The sequence below is a fragment of the Bos indicus x Bos taurus genome, chromosome 16 (assembly GCF_003369695.1).
Source record: "Bos indicus x Bos taurus breed Angus x Brahman F1 hybrid chromosome 16, Bos_hybrid_MaternalHap_v2.0, whole genome shotgun sequence".
Lineage (NCBI taxonomy): Eukaryota > Metazoa > Chordata > Mammalia > Artiodactyla > Bovidae > Bos > Bos indicus x Bos taurus.
This window is the reverse complement of record NC_040091.1, coordinates 71,575,355-71,595,492: the sequence shown is the minus strand read 5'-3', so window position 1 is coordinate 71,595,492 and position 20,138 is coordinate 71,575,355. Positions and strand designations below refer to the sequence as shown.

General features: G+C 42.0%; 1 protein-coding gene across 2 annotated transcripts in view; it reads right to left on the bottom strand.

Moving 5' to 3' along the window:
- KCNH1 (potassium voltage-gated channel subfamily H member 1) overlaps positions 1-20,138 on the bottom strand; it is a 434,009-nt gene that overhangs the window by 309,820 nt on the left and 104,051 nt on the right. The window contains exon 6 of one of the 2 annotated variants that reach the window (XM_027565678.1): positions 18,726-19,199. In XM_027565678.1, the coding sequence (XP_027421479.1) occupies positions 18,726-19,199 (474 nt within the window). The remainder of the gene's footprint in view (positions 1-18,725; positions 19,200-20,138) is intronic. The other variant, XM_027565679.1, reaches the window with a different exon arrangement.

The window sequence follows — 20,138 nt, the reverse complement described above, 5'->3', positions numbered from 1 at the left end:
CTATATATAAAATAGATAACTAATGAGAACCGACGTATAGCAGGGAGCTCTACTTCAGGCACTGTGGTGACCTGAATGCGAAGGAAGTCCAAAAGAGAGGGGATAGACAGTCAGTCCACGGGACTGCAGAGTCAGACATGACCCAGCACACGCGTGTACATATATGGCTGATTCACTTTGCTGTACAGTGGAAACTAACACGACATTGTGAACCAACTATACTGCAATAAAAATCAACTTAAAAAATAAAGTTAGAAAGAGGTGACAGCTGAGAATTCCTCAATATTGACACCCCTTCCGAAAAAAAAAAAAAAGAAACCCTCTCAACCCATAACAGGGGTCAGCAAAATTTGATGAGTCACCTATTTCTATATGGCCTATGACTTAAGAACAGTTTTTATATTTTTAAAGAGTCATGAAAGAAGGAGAGGAAGAGCAGAGACTGTATGTGGCCCACACAGCCTAAAATTTGTTTTTGCTCCTTCACATAAAATGTTGTGACACATCTGGGCCACAGATTCAAAAATCCCTATGAACCCCATCATTGTCGTCATCTAGTCACTAAGCCATGTCCAACTCTTGCGACCCCGTGGACTGTAGCCCACCAGGCTCTCCTGTCCATGGAATTCTCCAGGCAAGAATACTGGAGTGGGTTGTCATTTCCTTCTCCAGGGGATCTTCCTGACCCAGGAACTGAACCTGGGTCTCTTGCACCACAGGCAGATTTTTTTACTGACTGAGCTACGAGGGAAACCCCAAATGCACCTATAAATCTACTCTCATGCTTAGTAGCCCAGGCTGTCATAAGGAGACTGGAGGGTGAAAAAAGGAAAAGGGAGATCAGGCATTTATTTCCCCAGCTGACTCCTAGGTCACCATAGGTTGCTTGCATCCCTTGCCCATAAGTGACAGTTCCTACAAAGTGGTTTTCTCCATATCGTCTCTCAGCTTCAGCTTTTAGTAAAAGCTCATCTTACTCCTTCATGCTAGGAAGACTCCTAACTCTAATCTTAATCTAGCCTCATTCTATTACTAGGCCCAAATCTACACTATCTCCCACTGTTCTGCAGTATATTGTCCAATGCCTTTGTCAATCATCTCTTCATTAATTATCTCTTATCCACAAGGTCCTCGACAGATGCTGGTCATCCTCAGGTATATCATTGTAAAAGTACTAGGAGGAGGAGGAGAAGGGGGTAGGAAGAAGGAAAAGGGAAAGGAGTGGGAGAAGAAGAACAAAAAAGAAAACAAAGTATCTTAAAAGCAACCACATGAAAAAAGACAGAATTCCTACAATGAAACAACAATTAGTCCAAGAGCTGAATTCTCAAAAAATAATAGAAGTCAGATGATTAAGAAAGTACATCCAAATAACCAAAAGAAAGTAATTTCCAACCTTGAATATCCAGTGCAAACATCTTTCAAGAATTAAAGCAATATAAAGATATTTTCAGACAAACAAAACTCAGGAGAATTCGTCACCAGCAGACTAAATTAAATATTAAAGGGTATTCTCTGGCTAGAAGGAAAAATTTATCAGATGTAAACCAGGAGATAGTGGAAGGGATAAGGAACAATGAAAGAGAATATAGATACAAATGAATATTGGCGTCATAAAATAACAATGAAAATACATACAGAACTTATATACACTTGACGATAAGAGTTCATAAGTGAAAAAGATAGCAAAAAAATTTAAAGTCTTTAAAAATCCTTGCAACATCTGTGAAGAGGCTGCTGCTGCTACTGCTGCTAAGTCGCTTCAGTCGTGTCCGACTCTGTGCGACACCATAGACAGCAGCCCACCAGGCTCCCCCGTCCCTGGGATTTTCCAGGCAAGAACACTGGAGTGGGTTGCCATTTCCTTCTCCAATGCATGAAAGTGAAAGTGAAGTTAAGCATTAAGTTATAATAATTGGAAAAATCATACTGTATTTTTCAGAGTACACATTAAAAGAATAGTAAGAGAAAATAAAAGGTTAATAGAGGGCTGGAATGACACAAAATTATCAATACCAAAATAAGGCAATAAATGAGATGAAAAAAAGAAAGAAACAAAGAACAGATGGGACAAAAAAGAGCAAAATAAGATAGAATACATAGACGAAAATATCACATTAATTAAATACTTCAAATTAAAGGCAAATGTGCCAGACTGTATCAAAAATAAGCTGCTTAGAAGATGCATGTCTAAATGTAAAATATAGCAGGGTTTCTATTAAACAATGGAAAATACAATATGTAAATACTAAAAACAACTGAAAAAGCTGGTATAGCTCTTGTATCTTAAGTCACTTCAGTCATGTCCAACTCAGTGCGAACCTATGGACTGTAAACCGCCAGGCCCCTCTGTCCATGGGATTCTCCAGGCAGGAATACATGGATTGCCATGCTCTCCTCCAGGGGATCTTCCCGACCCAGGGATCAAACTCACATCTCTTATGTCTCTTGCATTGGCAGGCAGGTTCTCTACCACTAACGCCACCTGGGAAGCCTTCTAGAGTTAATTTTGTAAACCATATTTATGATACATTTTCTAATAGGTTTCAATTTATAAAATTTATTAGCATACAGTCGACAAATAATATCCTCATATCTTTTAATGCTTGTAGGACATTATAATTGTGTCTCTTTTTTCATTTTTAATTCCTGATATTGGTTATATCCTCTCATTTTCATTTCTTTGCTTTCTCTCTTTCTTCCTAATTGGTATTTCCAGGGGTTATTAACTTTATTACTAAGTGTTTTCAAAGAAACAGCTTTGTTTCAGAATTTTGAAAAATTTATATATTTCTGGTGATTGAATTTTAAAATTATGAAATCTCTATGTCTTATAATAATTTTCCTTTGAAGTTCTTTTTGTGTAATATTAATAGAGCTGTTAATATTAATAGAGGAATAAAGAAACCTAAAAACAGGTATGAGAAATAGAAAGCAAATAGCAAGATGGTAAAATAAAACCAATGATAACAATGGGACTAAAATGGACTAAAGATTCCAATTATCTGGCAAATATTGATGGACTATATTTTCAAAAAATAAAAAGACTATTTGCTATTTAGTTACAAAAAATATCCCTTAAAAATAAGGACACAAGAAATTTAAAGGAAAGAGATAGAAAATGGCATGTCATACAAACACTATCTAAAAGAAAGCTGATGTCTATATGAACATTAGACAAGTTAAAATAAAAGCAATTGTTGTTCAGTCACTCAATCGTGTCTGGCTCTTTGCAACCCCATGGACTACAGCACTCCAGGCTTCCCTGTCCATCACCATCTCCCAAAGCTTGCTCAAACTCATGTCCATTGAGTCCGTGATGCCATCTAACCATCTGGTCCTCTGTCATCCCCTTCTCCTCCTTCCTTCAATCTTTCCCAGCATCAGGGTCTCTTCCAGTGAGTCAGTTGTTTGCATCAGGTGGCCAAAGGATTGGAGTTTTAGCTTTAACATCAGTCCTTCCAATGAATATTCAGGGTTGATTTCCTTCAGGATTGACTGGTTTCATCTCCTTGCTGTCCAAGGGATTCTCAAGAGTCTTCTCTAACACCATAGTTCAAAAGCATCAATTCTTCAGTTCTCAGCTTTCTTAATAGTCCAACTCTCACATCCATACATGACTACTGTAAAAATCATAGCTTTGATGAGATGGACCTTTGTTGGCAAAGTAATGTTTCTGCTTTTTAATATGCTGTCTAGGTTGGTCATACTTTTCTTCCAAGGAGCAATTGTCTTTAAAGTTCATGGCTGCAGTCACCATCTGTAGTGATGTTGGAGCCCCCAAAAATAAAGTCTGTCACTGTTTCCATTGCTTCCCCATCTATTTGCCATGAAGTGATGGGACCAGATGCCACGGTCTCAGTTTTCTGAATGTTGAGTTTTAAGTCAACTTTTTCACTGTCCTCTTTCACTTTCATCAAGAGGCTCTTTAGTTCCAAAGAAATCCCAGGGCTGATCTCCTTCAGAATGGACTGGTTGGATCTCCTTGCAGTCCAAGGGACTCTCAAGAGTCTTCTCCAACACCACAGTTCAAAAGCATCAATTCTTTGGCGCTCAGCCTTCTTCACAGTCCCACTCTCACATCCATACATGACCACTGGGAAAACCATAGCCTTGACTAGATGGACCTTTGTTGGCAAAGTAATGTCTCTGCTTTTGAATATGCTATCTAGGTTGGTCATAACTTTCCTTCCAAGGAGTAAGCATCTTTTAATTTTATGGCTGCAGTCACCATCTGCAGTGATTTGGGAGCCCAAAAAAATAAAGTCTGACGCTGTTTCCACTGTTTCCCCATCTATTTCCATGAAGGGATGGGACCAGATGCCATGATCTTCGTTTTCTGAATGTTGAGTTTTAAGCCAACTTTTTCACTCTCCTATCAAGAGGCTTTTTAGTTCCTCTTCACTTTCTGCCATAAGGGTGATGTCATCTGCATATCTGAGGTTATTGATATTTCTCCCGGCAATCTTGATTCCAGCTTGTGCTTCTTCCAGCCCGGCATTTCTCATGATGTACTCTGCATATAAATTAAATAAGCAGGGTGACAAAATACAGCCTTGACATAGTCCCTTCCCAATTTTGAACCAATCTGTTGTTCCATGTCCAGTTCTAACTGTTGGTTCTTGACCTGCATACAGATTTCGCAGAAGGCAGGTAAGGTGGTCTGGTACTTCCATAAATGTAATAAGTATTAAGTAAAATGGTAATATTTCATGACAAAAAGACTCATTCACAGGAAGACATAACAATCGTACATGTGTATTCATCTAACAACAAAGCTCTAAAAATACACAAAGCAAAAATTAACTGAACTAACAGGAGAAATAAACAATTCCACAATCACAGTTGAAGATTTTACAAACCTCGCTCAGTATGTGATGGAACAAACAGACAAAATTCAATAATAATATAGAGAATTTTTAAAATTATTAATCTACTTGACCTATTTATCATATAGAGAATATAACACTCAACTGCAAAATACACATTTTTTGTAAATTCATATAAAATATTTACCAAAATAGACCAGATATTTAGCCATAAAGCAAATCTCAATAAAACTCAAAGAATTAAAATCATATAGTATATTTTCTTACCACTAAAGAAATAATCTAGAAATCAATAATGATTAGAAAATTATCAAATGTTTAGAAATTAGGCAACACTCTTTCAAATAAAAGAAATCACAATAGAAATAAAGTATAAGAAAGTGAAAATCACTCAGTCGTGTCCAACTCTTACGACCCCATGGATTATTACAGTCCATGGAATTCTCCAGGCCACAATACTGGAGAGGGTAGCCTTTCCCTTCTCCAGGGGATCTTTCCAATCCTGGGATGGAAAGCAGGTCTCCCGCATTGCAGGAGGATTCTTTACCAGCTGAGCCACAAGGGAAGCCCAAGAATACTGGAGTGGGAAGCCTATCCCTTTTCCAGGGGATCTTCCTGACCCAGGAATCGAACCAGGGTCTCCCACACTGCAGGCAGATTCTTTACCGACTGAGATATCAGGGAAGCCCTAGTAAGTAAGTGAAAGTCGCTCAGTCGTATCTGACTCTGCGACCCCATGGACTATACAGTTCATGGAATTCTCTAGTCCAGAATACTGAGTGGGGAGCCTTTCCCTTCTCCAAGGGATCTTCCCAACCCAGGGATTGAACCAGGGTCTCCCTCATTGCAGGCGGATTCTTTACCAGCTGAGCCACAATGGAAGCCCAGTGTATTGAACTGAAATAATAGGATTTTTTTTTTTTGAACTGAAATAATAGGATTTTAACTTTAAAATTTGGGGGGATTTTTTTAAAAGTCTTTAGAGGATAAAATAGCTTTAAATTCATACATTAAATCTTTTCTCAAATGATCAAAGATTCTATCCCATTAAGCTGGGTGGGAAATAGACTAATTATTTTTAAGTGCAAGAAAGGAAAATACAAATAAGAACAAAAATCAATGAAATAGAAAACAACTAGCTAAGTCAAAATTGGTTCCTTTAAAAGATTAATAAAATTGACAAAACACTACCACAATTGACCAAAATGAACAGAGAGAAGATTCAAATGACCAATGAAGAATAAACAGATATAATTCAAAAAGACACATGCATCCCTATGTTCAAAACAGCATCATACACAGTAGCCAAAGCATGGAAACAACCTAAATGTCTGCTGACAGAGCAAGGGATAAATAAGGTGTGGCGCATACACACACTGGAACACTACTCGGCCACTGGCAGCAACGTGGATGCAACTAGAGATCACTATGCTAAATGAAGTGAATCAGAAAGAGAAAGACAAACCATATGACATCACTTATACGTAGAACCTAAAATATGGCACAAATGAACCTATTTATGAGACAGAAACGAGCTCATACGCAGAGAGGACAGACTTGGGTTGCCAGTGCAGAGAGAGGGAAAGACTGGGAGTGTGGGGTTAGCAGGTGTAAATGATCGTATACAGGACAGATAAACAAGGTCCTACTGTGCAGCATAGCAACCACACTCAGCATCCTGTGATAAACCATGATGGAAAATATAAACAAAAGAATGTCTGTATGTTCAGAATTGAGTCACTCTGCTGTACAGCATAAATTGGCACAGCACTCTAAACGCAACTATACATCAATTAAAAAAAATAATTCATGTTGAGGTTTGACAGAAAACAAAACTCTGTTAAGCAATTATTCTTCAATTAAAAAATGAATTAAAAAAGAATAAATGGAGAAAATCACTTTAGATTTAACAGACATTTAAAAATAATAACTGTATATTATATGTAACTTCTTGCCAATAAATTTGGCACACTAGATGAAAAGGCTAACCCTTCAACGATGTAAAACTGGCACAAATGAAAAAAACAACATCTGTATAGTCCTAGACTTCCTAAAGGAATGGAAATCATAATTTTAAATCTTCCCACAAAGAAAATTTCGGAGCCAGGCAACTTCATTGATGAAATATTTAAGGAATAAATAATATCAATGTTACATAAATTGTTTCAAAGTGTACACTTCCCTGTGTATCCTTAACAAGGACATCATGAGGAAAAAAAATGAAAGGCCAATGTCTCTCGTGAACAGAGATGCAAAATGCCTAAATATTAATATTAGAAAATCATATACAATTATATAAAAGAGTACAATATATCATGACCAATTAGGAGTTACTCCAGGAATGCAGGGTTAATTAACATTCAAAAGTCAATCAACATAACTCATCACATTAACAAAAGGAGAAAAAAATGTTATTTCAATAAATGTATAAAGCAATCTAATAAAATTAAATACTTCTTAATGATGAAAATTCACATAAAACCAAGATTATGAGAAACCTTTCTTAACCTAAAAAGGAGTATGTATTTGTAAACTAAAATCAATTAAAGTCAACAAAAATTGAAGGTGAAATAGTGAACATATCCCCCTATGGTTAACAATAAGACAAAATTGTCCATTATCTCCATTTCCACTCATTTCCTTAGAGATCCTATCTAGTACTAATTCAAGAAAAAGAAATAAAAGGCATAGATTTTGGAAATAAATTCACAGAGACATCACTGTGTATATAAAAATACAGAAGAACCTACAAAACATTCAAATTAATAAGCAAAGTTGCCAACTTTGCTGCAAAATCAGTAAACAATTTTAGTATACGTGTTACCAAAGCAAGCATCAAAGCCAGTAGATAAAATAGTTTATACCAGCAATAAACAATTAAAAACAATTTAAACCCTACTGACAATACATGCACTAAAAACATCAGATATCTAGGAATAAGTTTAACAACAGCAGTTTAAGAAATGTGTAAGACACTGACGCTGAAAACCACTAGATACTAAGAGAAATTTAAGGAAGACCCAAACATATGACTGGTTGATGGTCATAAATTAGAAAACACAATATTAAGATTTTCATTCTCTCCAAATTGGTTTTTGTATTCAGTATCATCCCATTCAAAACCCCTACAAGATTTTGGTTTGGGGTGTTTTTTTGAGGGGGGGCAGTGGAGATTAACAAGTTAACTCTCAAATTTTAGCGCATGTACAAAGAAAGTAGAATTGACAGGGCAGTCTTGAAGAGAAAGAACAGAGGCAGTAACTGATTAATAATTACTATTATGCTATCACAGTTAACAGTGTAGTACTGCACTGGCACCCACTCCAGTACCCTTGCCTGGAGAATCCCATGGACGGAGGGGCCTGGTGGGCTGCAGTCCATGGGGTCACTAGGAGTCGGGCACGACTGAGCGACTTCACTTTCGCTTTTCTCTTTCATGCATTGGAGAAGGAAATGGCAACCCACTCCAGTGTTCTTGCCTGGAGAATCCCAGGGACGGGGGAGCCTGGTGGACTGCCGTCTATGGTGTCGCACAGAGTCAGACACTGCTGTCCGACTGTACTATTCTTACAGTACTGCTGTAAGAATAGACAAATAAGCCAGTGGAACATCACAGAGTCTAAAAATAAACTCTGGACAGTTACTTGATTTATGACCACAGCTCAGTGCCATGGTGGAGGTAACAGCTTGATGGCAGCCAGTTCATTAGAACAGGAGGAGTGGAAGTGGAGACCCTTTCCCTCTCATTCTCACCACTGCTGTCTGGGAACACTTTCAAAAATCAAAATCAGACCGTGTCACACACATAATGGAAACCCGGGGTGGCTTCTTTTTGTCTGTGTGACAACATGTAAACTCCTTGGCAAGACCCTGTGTCACTATCTTGCTCCTGCTCTCAACCTTCCTCCCTTCACCAGGGCTGACTTTCTGCTTTGGATGTAATGAATACCTTGCTAGTCCCTGACAGCTCACCCCTCTGCTCCTGATTGCTCCTCTTACAAGACTCTCCTCCTTACTCCTCACCAGACTAACCCCGATCATCTCCTCCAGGAAGCCTTCCAGCTTCTCTCAACAGGCTACATGCTCCTCAACAGCAAGAAACAACACCCTGAGCTGACCCTTCTCACAACTTCTGCTGGCGTTTGTCATCCATGGTCCCCACTAGACTGGGAGCAGACTGAAGAGCTGTATCCCTGTCCCCTACCACCTCAGTCAGTAAGTTTTCTTTAAAGAAAGATCACCCTCAACAGGGGCTTCCCCGATAGCTCAGCTGGTAAAGAATCTGCCTGCAATGGCAGGAGACCCTGGTTCAATTCCTGGGTTGGGAAGATCCCCTGGAGAAGGGACAGGCTACCCACTCAGTATTCCTGGGTTATCAGATCTACTGTTGTGGTATCACAATGCTTGTGTTCAAATAACCTTTACTGGGCTTCCCTGGTGGCTCAGACAGTAAAGAATCCACCTGTAGTACAGCAGACCGAAGTTTGATCCCTGGGTTGGGAAGATCTCCTAGAGGAGGGCATGGCAACCCACTCCAGTATTCTTGCCTGGAAAATCTCCATGGATGGAAGAGCCTGGTGGGATACAGTCCATGGGGTCACAAAGAGTCAGACACAACCGGGTGACTAAGCGCAGGACAGGACCCTAAACAAGATTCGAAGAAATGTTGGTAGAGAATTAAAAGTAGAACTGGGGTTGGCCAAAAAAGAGACTGGGGGGCGGGGGGGAAGAAAGGACAATGTGTGAGCAGAGGTGAGTCAGGCACATCTGTCGAGTCTGTTTTGCTCCAATGTACAATGCTCTCAGAGCATCACTAAGTTTTTATGCTATTTAAAGCTCTGGAATCACAGTTTCATAGTAAATCACCGCTTCTAGGAAGCCATCCAGGATTAACTTGTTCCCTTTAAAATGCTCCCCCTAGCCACTGCCCTGGTCCCCCATGCATGCCCCAAGGGGTGAGGATGATTCAGTTGTCTGTGTAGGATAAAACACCTATAGCCTGCCCTTCTGTTTGGAGCCTCTGCTTGATCAACAGCCACGGAACCTCCATAATCCTTGACATACTGTGAACACAAGTCAGGAAGAAGACTGATCTTTTTAATTAAAATAAGAGGAAACATTCTATGCTGACTTGCCCTCACAGGTGAGAGGGGAGAAATAGCAATATTCCAGCATGACAACAGTAGTAACTGATACCGTCACTGAAGGCAGACCCCAGGCACTGGCCACTGCTGGCAAGTCCCCATCATCAGAAGAGAAACACCCCACAACAGCACTTCCTGCCACAAACAAAACACTTAGATGAAACTACAAGGTGTCTGGTTTTGTCTTCCTTTTGCCAAAATAAATGGATGGTAGAAATGGGGGGTTACTCAGCACAAACACAAAAGATAGAAATGCCAAGGAAAAGTGTATGAAATATGAGGGTACTATCATACAATTTCGGGTTTGTCTGTTGTATTAATAGACACAATTTTGTTGTTGCTATTGTTTAGTCGCTAAGTCGTGTCTGATTCTTTTGCAATCCCACAGATTGTGGCCCACCAGGCTCCTCTGTCCATGGGATTTTTCAGGCAAGAATAACGGAGTGAGTTGCCATTTCCTCCTCCAGGGATCTTCCTGACCCAGGCAGCAAAACCACATCTCCTGTGTCTCCTGCTTTGAGAAGGCAGATTCTTTACCACTTGAGCCACCTGGGAAGCCCATTAGACATAATAGCTTGAGTTAAATATTTTCAGTTTTTATCCAGGAGACACCATAGGCTGCTGAGATGGGCTGGTCTGCATGCCAGTGTCTCAGCTCTTCCATACTCTCCATGTTCCAGGGATCCACAGGAGGAGGAAAGCCCAGGAGCCGGCCTGCGTTGATCAGGCCTAAATAACCAATGCTATCAATAACGGAGTTTTTTAATAGCTATTTTGTTGTTGTTGTGAAATACATAAATTATACTACATCCATACAATGGAATATTATTCAGAAATAAAAAGAAATAAGCTATCTGAAGTCCCCAAAATACATGGAGGAAACTTAAGGCCTTATTTCTAAGTGAAAGAAGCCCATCTGAAAAGGCTACATATTACATGATCCCAAGATTATGACACTGTGGAAAAGGTAAAACGATAGAGACAGTAGAAAGCAGTTGCCAATAGTTAGAGAGAAGGATGGGATGAACAGGTGGAACACAGAGATGTTTAGGGCAGTGAAACTGTTGTATGATACACAATGGTGGACACATGTATTATCCATCTGTTAAAACCCAGAAAATGTACACTGCAAAGAGTGACCCCTAATGGAAACTCTGGACTTCAGCTGATAACGATGCATCGTATTGGCCATAATGGGGCTTCCCCAATGGCAGATAAAGAATCTGCATGCAATGCAGGAGACACAGGAAGTGCAGCTTTGATCCTTGGGTCGGGAAGATCCCCTGGAGTAGGAAGTGGCAACCTAGTCCAGTATTCTTGCCTGGAGAATCCCATGGACAGAGGAGCCTGGTGGGCTACAATCCATAAGGTCGCAGAGTCAGACACAACAATGTGACTGAGCACACTGGCCGTAACCAGTGTACTACACGCATGCGAGGTGTTAATAACAGGGCATCTGCCGGTGGTGAAGGTAGTCTTTCTACTTCTATAAACCTAAACTCCTCTGAAAAATAGTCTATTAATAAAAAAATAATTGCTATGGTAAACCACAGGGAAATACATAAACAAATTATAGTACATCCACACAGTGTATTGCTGAACGTCTAGGATAGAAAACTCTCAGTCATTTCATGACATTCAGCCAACAGCTTCCTCTGAGGTTTCAGCTGGACAAGAGGTGTCACCTATATGGGAATTGAACCAGTGTCCATCCACCTAAATAGAAACCACAGGTAAGGCCTGAAAACTACAAATCAACAGGATGATCTGTGTACATAGATCCAATTTGATTTCAGCTTCAGTGATAAGGAAATCACAGAAAAGCTAGGAATAGTGATCCTAGAAGAACCTTGGCCCATCCGCCAAGGAGAGAGAAGGAGGACAGGCAACCAGCCCTTTAGAGTTACTTCCGACCCCACGCTCACCGCCCAGCCCTACGCATATGCACTAGGGATCTCAGTTTAGGGTCACCCAGGCTGACCACTCGGACCTCTCACCCCTTGGAGGTGGGGTGGGGGGCAGGCAGAAGGGGCCAAGTTGGGAATGATTCACGGAAGGACTTGAGAATAGCACACACTGCTTGGCTCATTCTGTCTCCAGATCTCTGATAAGGCAGCATGACTTGCAGGGAAAAGCACAGACCTAGGAGTTATGAGACCAGAGTCCAGTTTTACTCTCTGGACAACCTGGCCCTTTCCCCTCATCTGCAAAGCAGGGATAATCTTCCCTAGAGCCACAGAAGGTTCAAGTTGAAATGGACCCATCTTACAGGTGAGGTAAGTGAAGTCCAAGGAGATGAAATGACTTCTGTAAGTTTGCACAGCTGGAAGCCGACAAGTCAACTTCCCCTCAGTTAAGTGCAGTTTCTTTACCACCACAGAGCTGAAACAAAGACCCTCTGCACAACAAAGAATATGGTCAATAATATAAAAACTTTGTACGAGGACAGACAGTTACTAGATTTAGCACAGTGAACATTTTATAATGTTTGCAAATGTCAAACTACTATGGACTACACCTGAAACTAACATAATATGGTAGGTCACCTATATTTCAATAATAAAAAAGGCGATCTGTGTGAAAGCGTTTTGGAAAGGTAGATGCTCTAGATGAAGGGGAGTCGCTATCAGTGCCGTTATCTTTCCATCAGCATGCCTCGGTCCTCCTCTGCTCTGGGTGAACATCATCCATGTGCTCTCGGCAAGTGTCATCTGTGACCGGCCCTAGCTGGTGGTGCTTCTGTCTGAGGTTGCAGGGCCAGGGACAGAAGGAAGCTCTTGGCCCCAGGCCTCAGGGCACCAGAATTGTAACCCGGGTGGGAGCACAATTGGCTCCATCGGCTGTTTGCACTTCTGCACTCCACTGGCAGTAAAATTAGGATTCCTTATGTTTTGTGAATAATAATTCTATCTTTAACCCATGACACATACCAGGGCAATAATCCACTAAGTTAAGGGTCCCCAACCATGGACGAGGTAGCAGTCAGTGGCCAATGAGGAACCTGGCCACATAGCAGGAGGTGAACAGCGGCAGGCCAGCCAGCGAAGCTTCACCTGTATTTACAACCGCTCCCCATTACTCGCATTACCCGCTGAGCCCCAGCTCCTGTCTGATCAGCAGTGGCGTTAGATTCTTATAGAAGCGTGAACCCTCCTGTGACCTGTCCACGAGAGGGATCTAGACTGCTCACTCCTTATAAGGACCATCCCCAAACCAGCCCCCCTGCCCTGCAACACTGGTCCATGGAAAGAGTGTCTTCCAGGAAACCAGTCCCTGGTGCTCGAAAGGTCGGGGTCCACTGCACTACGTGCTTGAAAGAGACCCACCGGGCTTTCGCTCTAGCACACCCATTCCGAGCTTCCACTTACTCCGTTTCCAGACCTCCTGTCCTCTCACCAGTTTAACTAATGCGCAAACATTTTCCCAAACGGCCTCCAAAACAGATGATTACCAACAGACTGGAGAATGACGCAAACATAGGCCATCTACATAAGTGAACCAAGCTGGAGCAAAATGCTTGTGTGGCTTAAACCATGAGGTGGGCTCCATCCAAACACGGCTGAATTCACAATTGCTGGCTTTTTAACCTAATTTCTTGACCCAAGGTTTGGGAAGGCCCAATCCTTTCACTTTAAGAGCCCTCTCCCCAGTACCCACATCTATACCCTAACCCCTACACACACAGATGGCAAAGCCCCCACTGCCCATCTGCTGCTTCCCTGGTGGTCTCCACTGCAACACAATTCCATTGGCATAATTAAGAGGACACGAGAGAGAGGTCTGTTCCATTATTGTTTATGAGAAATGAATCAATAATTCCCTATTTCTCCCCACTCTCTAGTCTTAGATGAGCAACCCCACAGCAGAGCCTGGGGAAGAAGACAACGTATAGTGAATTACTCAGAACTCTTCTAGTGAAGCCATTTCCCCCACCTAACCCAGGTTCCAGCTGAGCTATTCCAAATCCTGAAAGATGATGCTGTGAAAGTGCTGCACTCAATATGCCAGCAAATTTGGAAAACTCAGCAGCGGCCACAGGACTGGAAAAGGTCAGTTTTCATTCCAATCCCAAAGAAAGGCAATGCCAAAGAATGCTCAAACTACTGCACAATTGCACTCATCTCATACGCTAGTAAATAATGCTCAAAATTCTCCAAGCCAGGCTTCACCAATACGTGAACCATCAACTTCCAGATGTTCAAGTTGGTTTTAGAAAAGGCAGAGGAACCAGAGATCAAATTGCCAACATCCACTGGATCATCGAAAACGTAAGAGAGTTCCAGAAAAACATCTATTTCTGTTTTATTGACTATGCCAAAGTCTTTGACTGTGTGGATCACAATAAACTGTGGAAAATTCTGAAAGAGAACGGAATACCAGACCACCTGATCTGCCTCTTGAGAAACCTGTATGCAGGTCAGGAAGCAACAGTTAGAACTGGACATGGAACAAAAGACTGGTTCCAGATAGGAAAAGGAGTACGTCAATGATGTATATTGTCACCCTGCTTATTTAACTTACATGCAGAGTACATCATGAGAAACGCTGGGCTGGAGGAAGCACAAGCTGTAATCAAGATTGCTGCGAGAAATATCAATAACCTCAGATATGCAGATGATACCACCCTTATGGCAGAAAGTGAAAAGGAACTCAAAAGCCTCTTGATGAAAGTGAAAGAGGAGAGTGAAAAAGTTGGCTTAAAGCTCAACATTCAGAAAACAAAGATCATGACATCTGGTCCCATCACTTCATGGGAAATAATTGGGGGAACAGTGGAAACAGTGGCTGACTTTATTTTGGGGGGCTCCAAAATCATGGCAGATGGTGACTGCACCCATAAAATTAAAAGACGCTTACTCCTTGGAAGGAAAGTTATGACCAACCTAGATAGCATATTCAAAAGCAGAGACATTACTTTGCCAACAAAGGTCCGTCTAGTCAAGGCTATGGTTTTTCCAGTGGTCATGTATGGATGTGAGAGTTGGACTGTGAAGAAAGCTGAGCACCGAAGAATTGATGCTTTTGAACTGGGGTGTTAGAGAAGACTCTTGAGAGTCCCTTGGACTGCAAGGAGATCCAATCAGTCCATTCTAAAGGAGATCAGTCCTGGGTGTTCATTGGAAGGACTGATGCTGAAACTTAAACTCCAATACTTTGGCCACCTCATCCTGATGCTGGGAGGGATTGGGGGCAGGAGGAGAAGGGGACAACGGAGGATGAGATGGCTGGATGGCATCACCAACTTGATGGACATGAGTTTGAGTGAACTCCAGGAGTTGGTGATGGACAGGGAGGCCTGGCATGCTGAGATTCATGGGGTCGCAAAGAGTCGGACATGACTCAGCGACTGAACTGAACTGAACCGAACCCAGGTTCAACAGGTGGGGTGCCCTTCATGGCCTCTCCAACCCGAGCGCCAGCAGCCCTTCGTGCCCACTGATTTAATGGTGCCTTTTAAGACAAAGGCCTGTGCCTGGAAAATGGTGCTATCCCTTGGTGAGCATCTTAAACTGCCCATCTCATCACCAACCCACCTGCCTCAGGGAAACTGCAGCTTCCCATCTCTTGGTACCCAATACCCAGCCTCCCCATGACAACAACCAAGCCAAGGGTGAACCACACACATCAGGAACTTCTCGGTCAGTTCTGACTCAATAATATCCTTCTGTGTTTTCTCCCTATTTTACCAAAACTGTCACGGAACAGACCCAGGGAATATGACTCATTCAAGATGGTGCAGCAAATCATATGGTCACAGTAATAATGAGTCCCCTTGTGATTCTTCTCTGTTCTGTTTGTGAGTTAAGAAGGTTAAACCATATGACAGTTCTACTGGGCTCTGACCTCCAGTAGGTCTACTTATCATGAAAAGAAAGGGATGTTGCTCAGTTGTGTCCGACTCTGCAACCCCATGGACTGTAGTCCACCAGGCTCCTCCATCCATAGAATTTTCCAGGCAAGAGTACTGGAGTGGGTTGCCATTTCCTTCTCCAGGGGATCTTCCCGACCCAGGGATCAAACCCAGGTCTCCCACATTGCAGGCAGACACTTTACTGTCTGAGCAACCTGCTAAATATCCTCTTCCCACCCTACCTTCCTCCAGCTTCCACCAAAGATAGGAAGTCAGTGCTGAGTCTCTCATTTTTACAGAAAGTCTGGAGGTGAGACTAACACCAGGGATTCTGAACTCACCAGGTTTTGCAACTGACAGGGAACTCAAATCCACAGCCCAAATGCCATGCATTCAGGCAGTTGAGGGGGTATCATCCCCTAGCTGCAGCTAGGAAAACTGGAATCCAGAAAGGCTAAATGACGTGCACAAGGTTCCCAGCTGTCCTTATAGGGGAGACTAAGAGGGCCAGCAGCCAAATCTTCAGTATTCTTGTGTTTCCCCGACTCTACCGTAACTATTTATTACAGAAAGGTTTTATTTCAGGTGTGAGCCAAAGCTCTGAAAGGAGTTATCAAATATAGAGTCAAGTCTTTACAGAAGCAAATCATAACTATAACCTCTTAATGTTCATGTTATTGTCCATGATCAAGACACAGTTGTAAGAACTTTAATGCTAAAACCCTTTGCCAACTATTAATAAAAAGCTATAAAGAAATTATGGCTTCCCAGGTGGCTCATTGGTAAAGAATTCACCCACCAATGCAGGAGCCACAAGAGATGTGGGTTCGATCCCTGGGTCAGGAAGATCCCCTGGAGTAGGAAATTGCAACCAGCTCCAGTATTCTTGCCTAGAAGATCCCATGAACCGAGAAGCCTAGAGGGCTATAGTCCATGGGGTTGCAAAGAGTCGGACAAGACTGAGGGACTGATCACAGAGAAATTATAATTTCCCTATCTACAACAGATTTCACGAATCTGGACACCAGAAACCATGTCAAGGGTACTCACAACTAATGGCAAAGGAATTCTAACCCAACATACACCGTGCATGGGAAGAAGCTCTATGCTCTGCTCACCTACAAGGTAATCTCGACACGTTTACATATGTGTTTACAGCTCTGCCAGTGTTTAGTAAGAGACTACAGAAGCCAAAAACTGTTCTATTTATCTGCAAAATTTCAATGCCATTGCTGTAAATAGCAAATGGTTTATTTTTAAAACTCAACCAGTATTTTTAAAGTTAAAACTCATTTCCCATATGTGCATAAGAAGCTCTTTTAGGTTGAAATAATCAGTTAAATCATCTAAGCCAAAATGATCATATTTTCCTCGCTAACTAACATAAAATTTGCTAGAAATGTACTCACAGAGAAAAATAGCACTCCCAACGTGTACTAAAATTCACATTTAAGAATCCCAACATTCACTTTAGGGATGATTTCACTCTTCTAAATGATCAGCCTCAACTCATTTAATCCCCCTACAAAATCCACACAAAGCATTATTTCTCAGGATTTTAAAGTCTATTAAAAGACACCACACAGATGAAAACAGGGACTGTTCTGAGTCTGGAGCATCTGAACACCAGTTCCCCTTCACTGGAGAGCAAACAGTAGGAAGTTGGATTCTCAGGCAGGGGCTGGAATCCTCGCCCACTGCTGGTACTGATGTGAAGGTGAAGGTATGCCACCACCAAGACGTTGGGTCACTGGCAGGCCCCGTTATCCTGGCAGGGAACTGGCTGTCCCTTCCCACTATGTCAAGGCTGAGTCCTACTAGCCCTTTAGCCCTGAGAGCATATCTCGCCTCGCTTCAGCCTCCCAATGACTTCCTGATGACCCATCCAGACAGCAGCACAGCCACACTGAGACCTCTGGGACCCTCCGCAATCTGAGGCAGTGAGGGCCACTGCTATCTGAGGCTGAAGACTGACTTACCAGGTGTACTGCCATAAAGTGTCAACTGAAGGGTAGGGAAAAAATATATCAATTCTCACAGAACACTCAAACTAGATAAGAATCTGACATTTTCCTTTGCCGTGATGTGACACCGTTGCTTTTTTTAATGGAGAAAATCACTTTAGCCGGCCGAGCGGCCCCTTCCTGCTGCAACATGTCCTAGCACCCATTCACTGACTCTTTAAGCATGTCCTGATTTTAGCCTGTTTCAGAGCATTTATCTTCTTTTAATTCCTCCCATAACAACCCAAAGCAGTGTAGTCCAGTAACACTCTCCTCTTGCCTGACTTAACCACAAGAGTCCGATGTAACCACAGCCTGACTACCTCAGCAAATTTAGGCAAGGGACAGCATGGACAATTGAATGCCATTGGTCACCTGCAAAAGTCATTTTAGAGAGGAATCAACTCATGGTTTCCCAACATTTACCAGAGAAAAAGGAAAAATAAAGGCAAGCAATCTTAGGGGAGAGTAGCATCTCTGATTTCAAGAGTTAATTAGTTTTGAAACAGCCAAAGGTCAGCAGCAGAAAACAGAAAAGTCCCCATGATGAGAATAATCAGTAGATAGGCATTCAGCGATTGCATACCAAGTGTAAGAGTCAGCAGTGCAGCGGCAATGCATGCCTGCTTCCGCAGCCCCACCTCCCAAACCAGCAGCTTGCACTCCACATGGAGTGAGTGAGAAGCCTCTGGTCTCCTCCACACCCATCCACTGACATGCAGGGTTCTCCACACGTCCAAAGGACAAGAGCAGCAGGCAGGGATACTGACCAAGCATCATGCTCCCTCTGTTTCAGACACCAATCGTACTAATTCCCACCCATTCAAGTACTCTTCTGTTGAGCATCCACAATTAACTTAAAGACACGACAACAAGGTCTGAGATTTGAGGGATGTACCTGACTCTCTCTCCCCTCCAGGGGTGGTGGAATCTGATCAGCAAAACCAATCTTCCCTGGATCACCCATAAAGGCACTAACCTCATCCACGTTCTCAAAAGCGTTGATGACGTCATAGGGCAAACAGGACAGAAGGTCAATCACAAACCACGTCTTCAGGTAGTTCATGCGAATGAGTTTGGGGTCAGAAATCACCTCCCCAGCGGGTCCAACAAAAGTGGTGTGAAAATTCAGCACAATGTCCACCAAAAAAATGACATCCACGATGCTGTCCACAACCAGCCAGGCCACGTTGTTCTGCCTGGTTTTAAAGGAGACGTTGTAAGGAACCAGGATGGCTGTGTAGAAGGTTAGGATCAGGATGATCCAGTCCCACGTGGTCTTAAAAACGCAGTAGTGTAAGATGATGTGCGGGGGAGTCTTTGGTGCCTCTTGCTTGTACTGGGGAAGGATGTCTGAGCCCAGCTGCAGAACCTGTGAGGAAAAACACAGCCAAGAGAGAACTAAGTGAGGATTTCATTGCGAGCGTCAGGCCAGCCAGCCTCTGTCATGGACAAACACTCATGACGTTCCAGACGGATCAGGAGGTACAAAAACAGGAACTGGAGGACTATGGGAGAATAGAGTGAGCGCTGTAATATAAACGATCATAATGAAACAATAAATATACTAAGTACCTCACATACAGTGATTACCTCACAATTCTAAATACAACCTTGTTTGATTAGCTAGCTATTATTCCATGTCACAAGAGAGAGACTGGGACACAAGAGAATTAAGCAACTTTACTCAACAAATATTGATTACTTTGTCACCAGAATTGTTCTAGACACTGGGCAAATAGCAGTGAAGGAAACAGCATGATTCTTGTTCTTGGAGAGGTCAGTCTAGTAGACAAATCAAGACAATATCAAATTGTAAGAAGAGATAAATAGAGTGGATATATGTTTACATATAACTGAATCACTTTGCTGTACAGAAGAAATTAACACAACATTGTAAATCAACTATACACCAATAAAAATTAATTTAAAAAAAAGAAAATGTGGACAACAATAGTACCTACCTCATGGGGTTGCTGCAATGATTAAATATGTTAATATATGCATAGAGCTTAAAATTGCTGCTGTTATTTTTGTTTAATTGCTAAGTTGTGTCTGACTCTTTTGCAACCCCATGGTCTGTAGCCCACCAGGCTCCTCTGTCCATGGGATTCTCCAGGCAAGAATACTGAACTGAGTTGCCATTTCCTTCTCCAGGGGATATTCCTGACCCAGGGATCAAAAGCTCGTCTCCTGCATTGCAGGTGGATTCTTTACCACTGAGCCAGTAGGGATACCCACAGAGCTTAAAATAGTGGCTAATAAAGAATAAGTGTTTTATAATAATGATGATAACAATAACTTCATCACA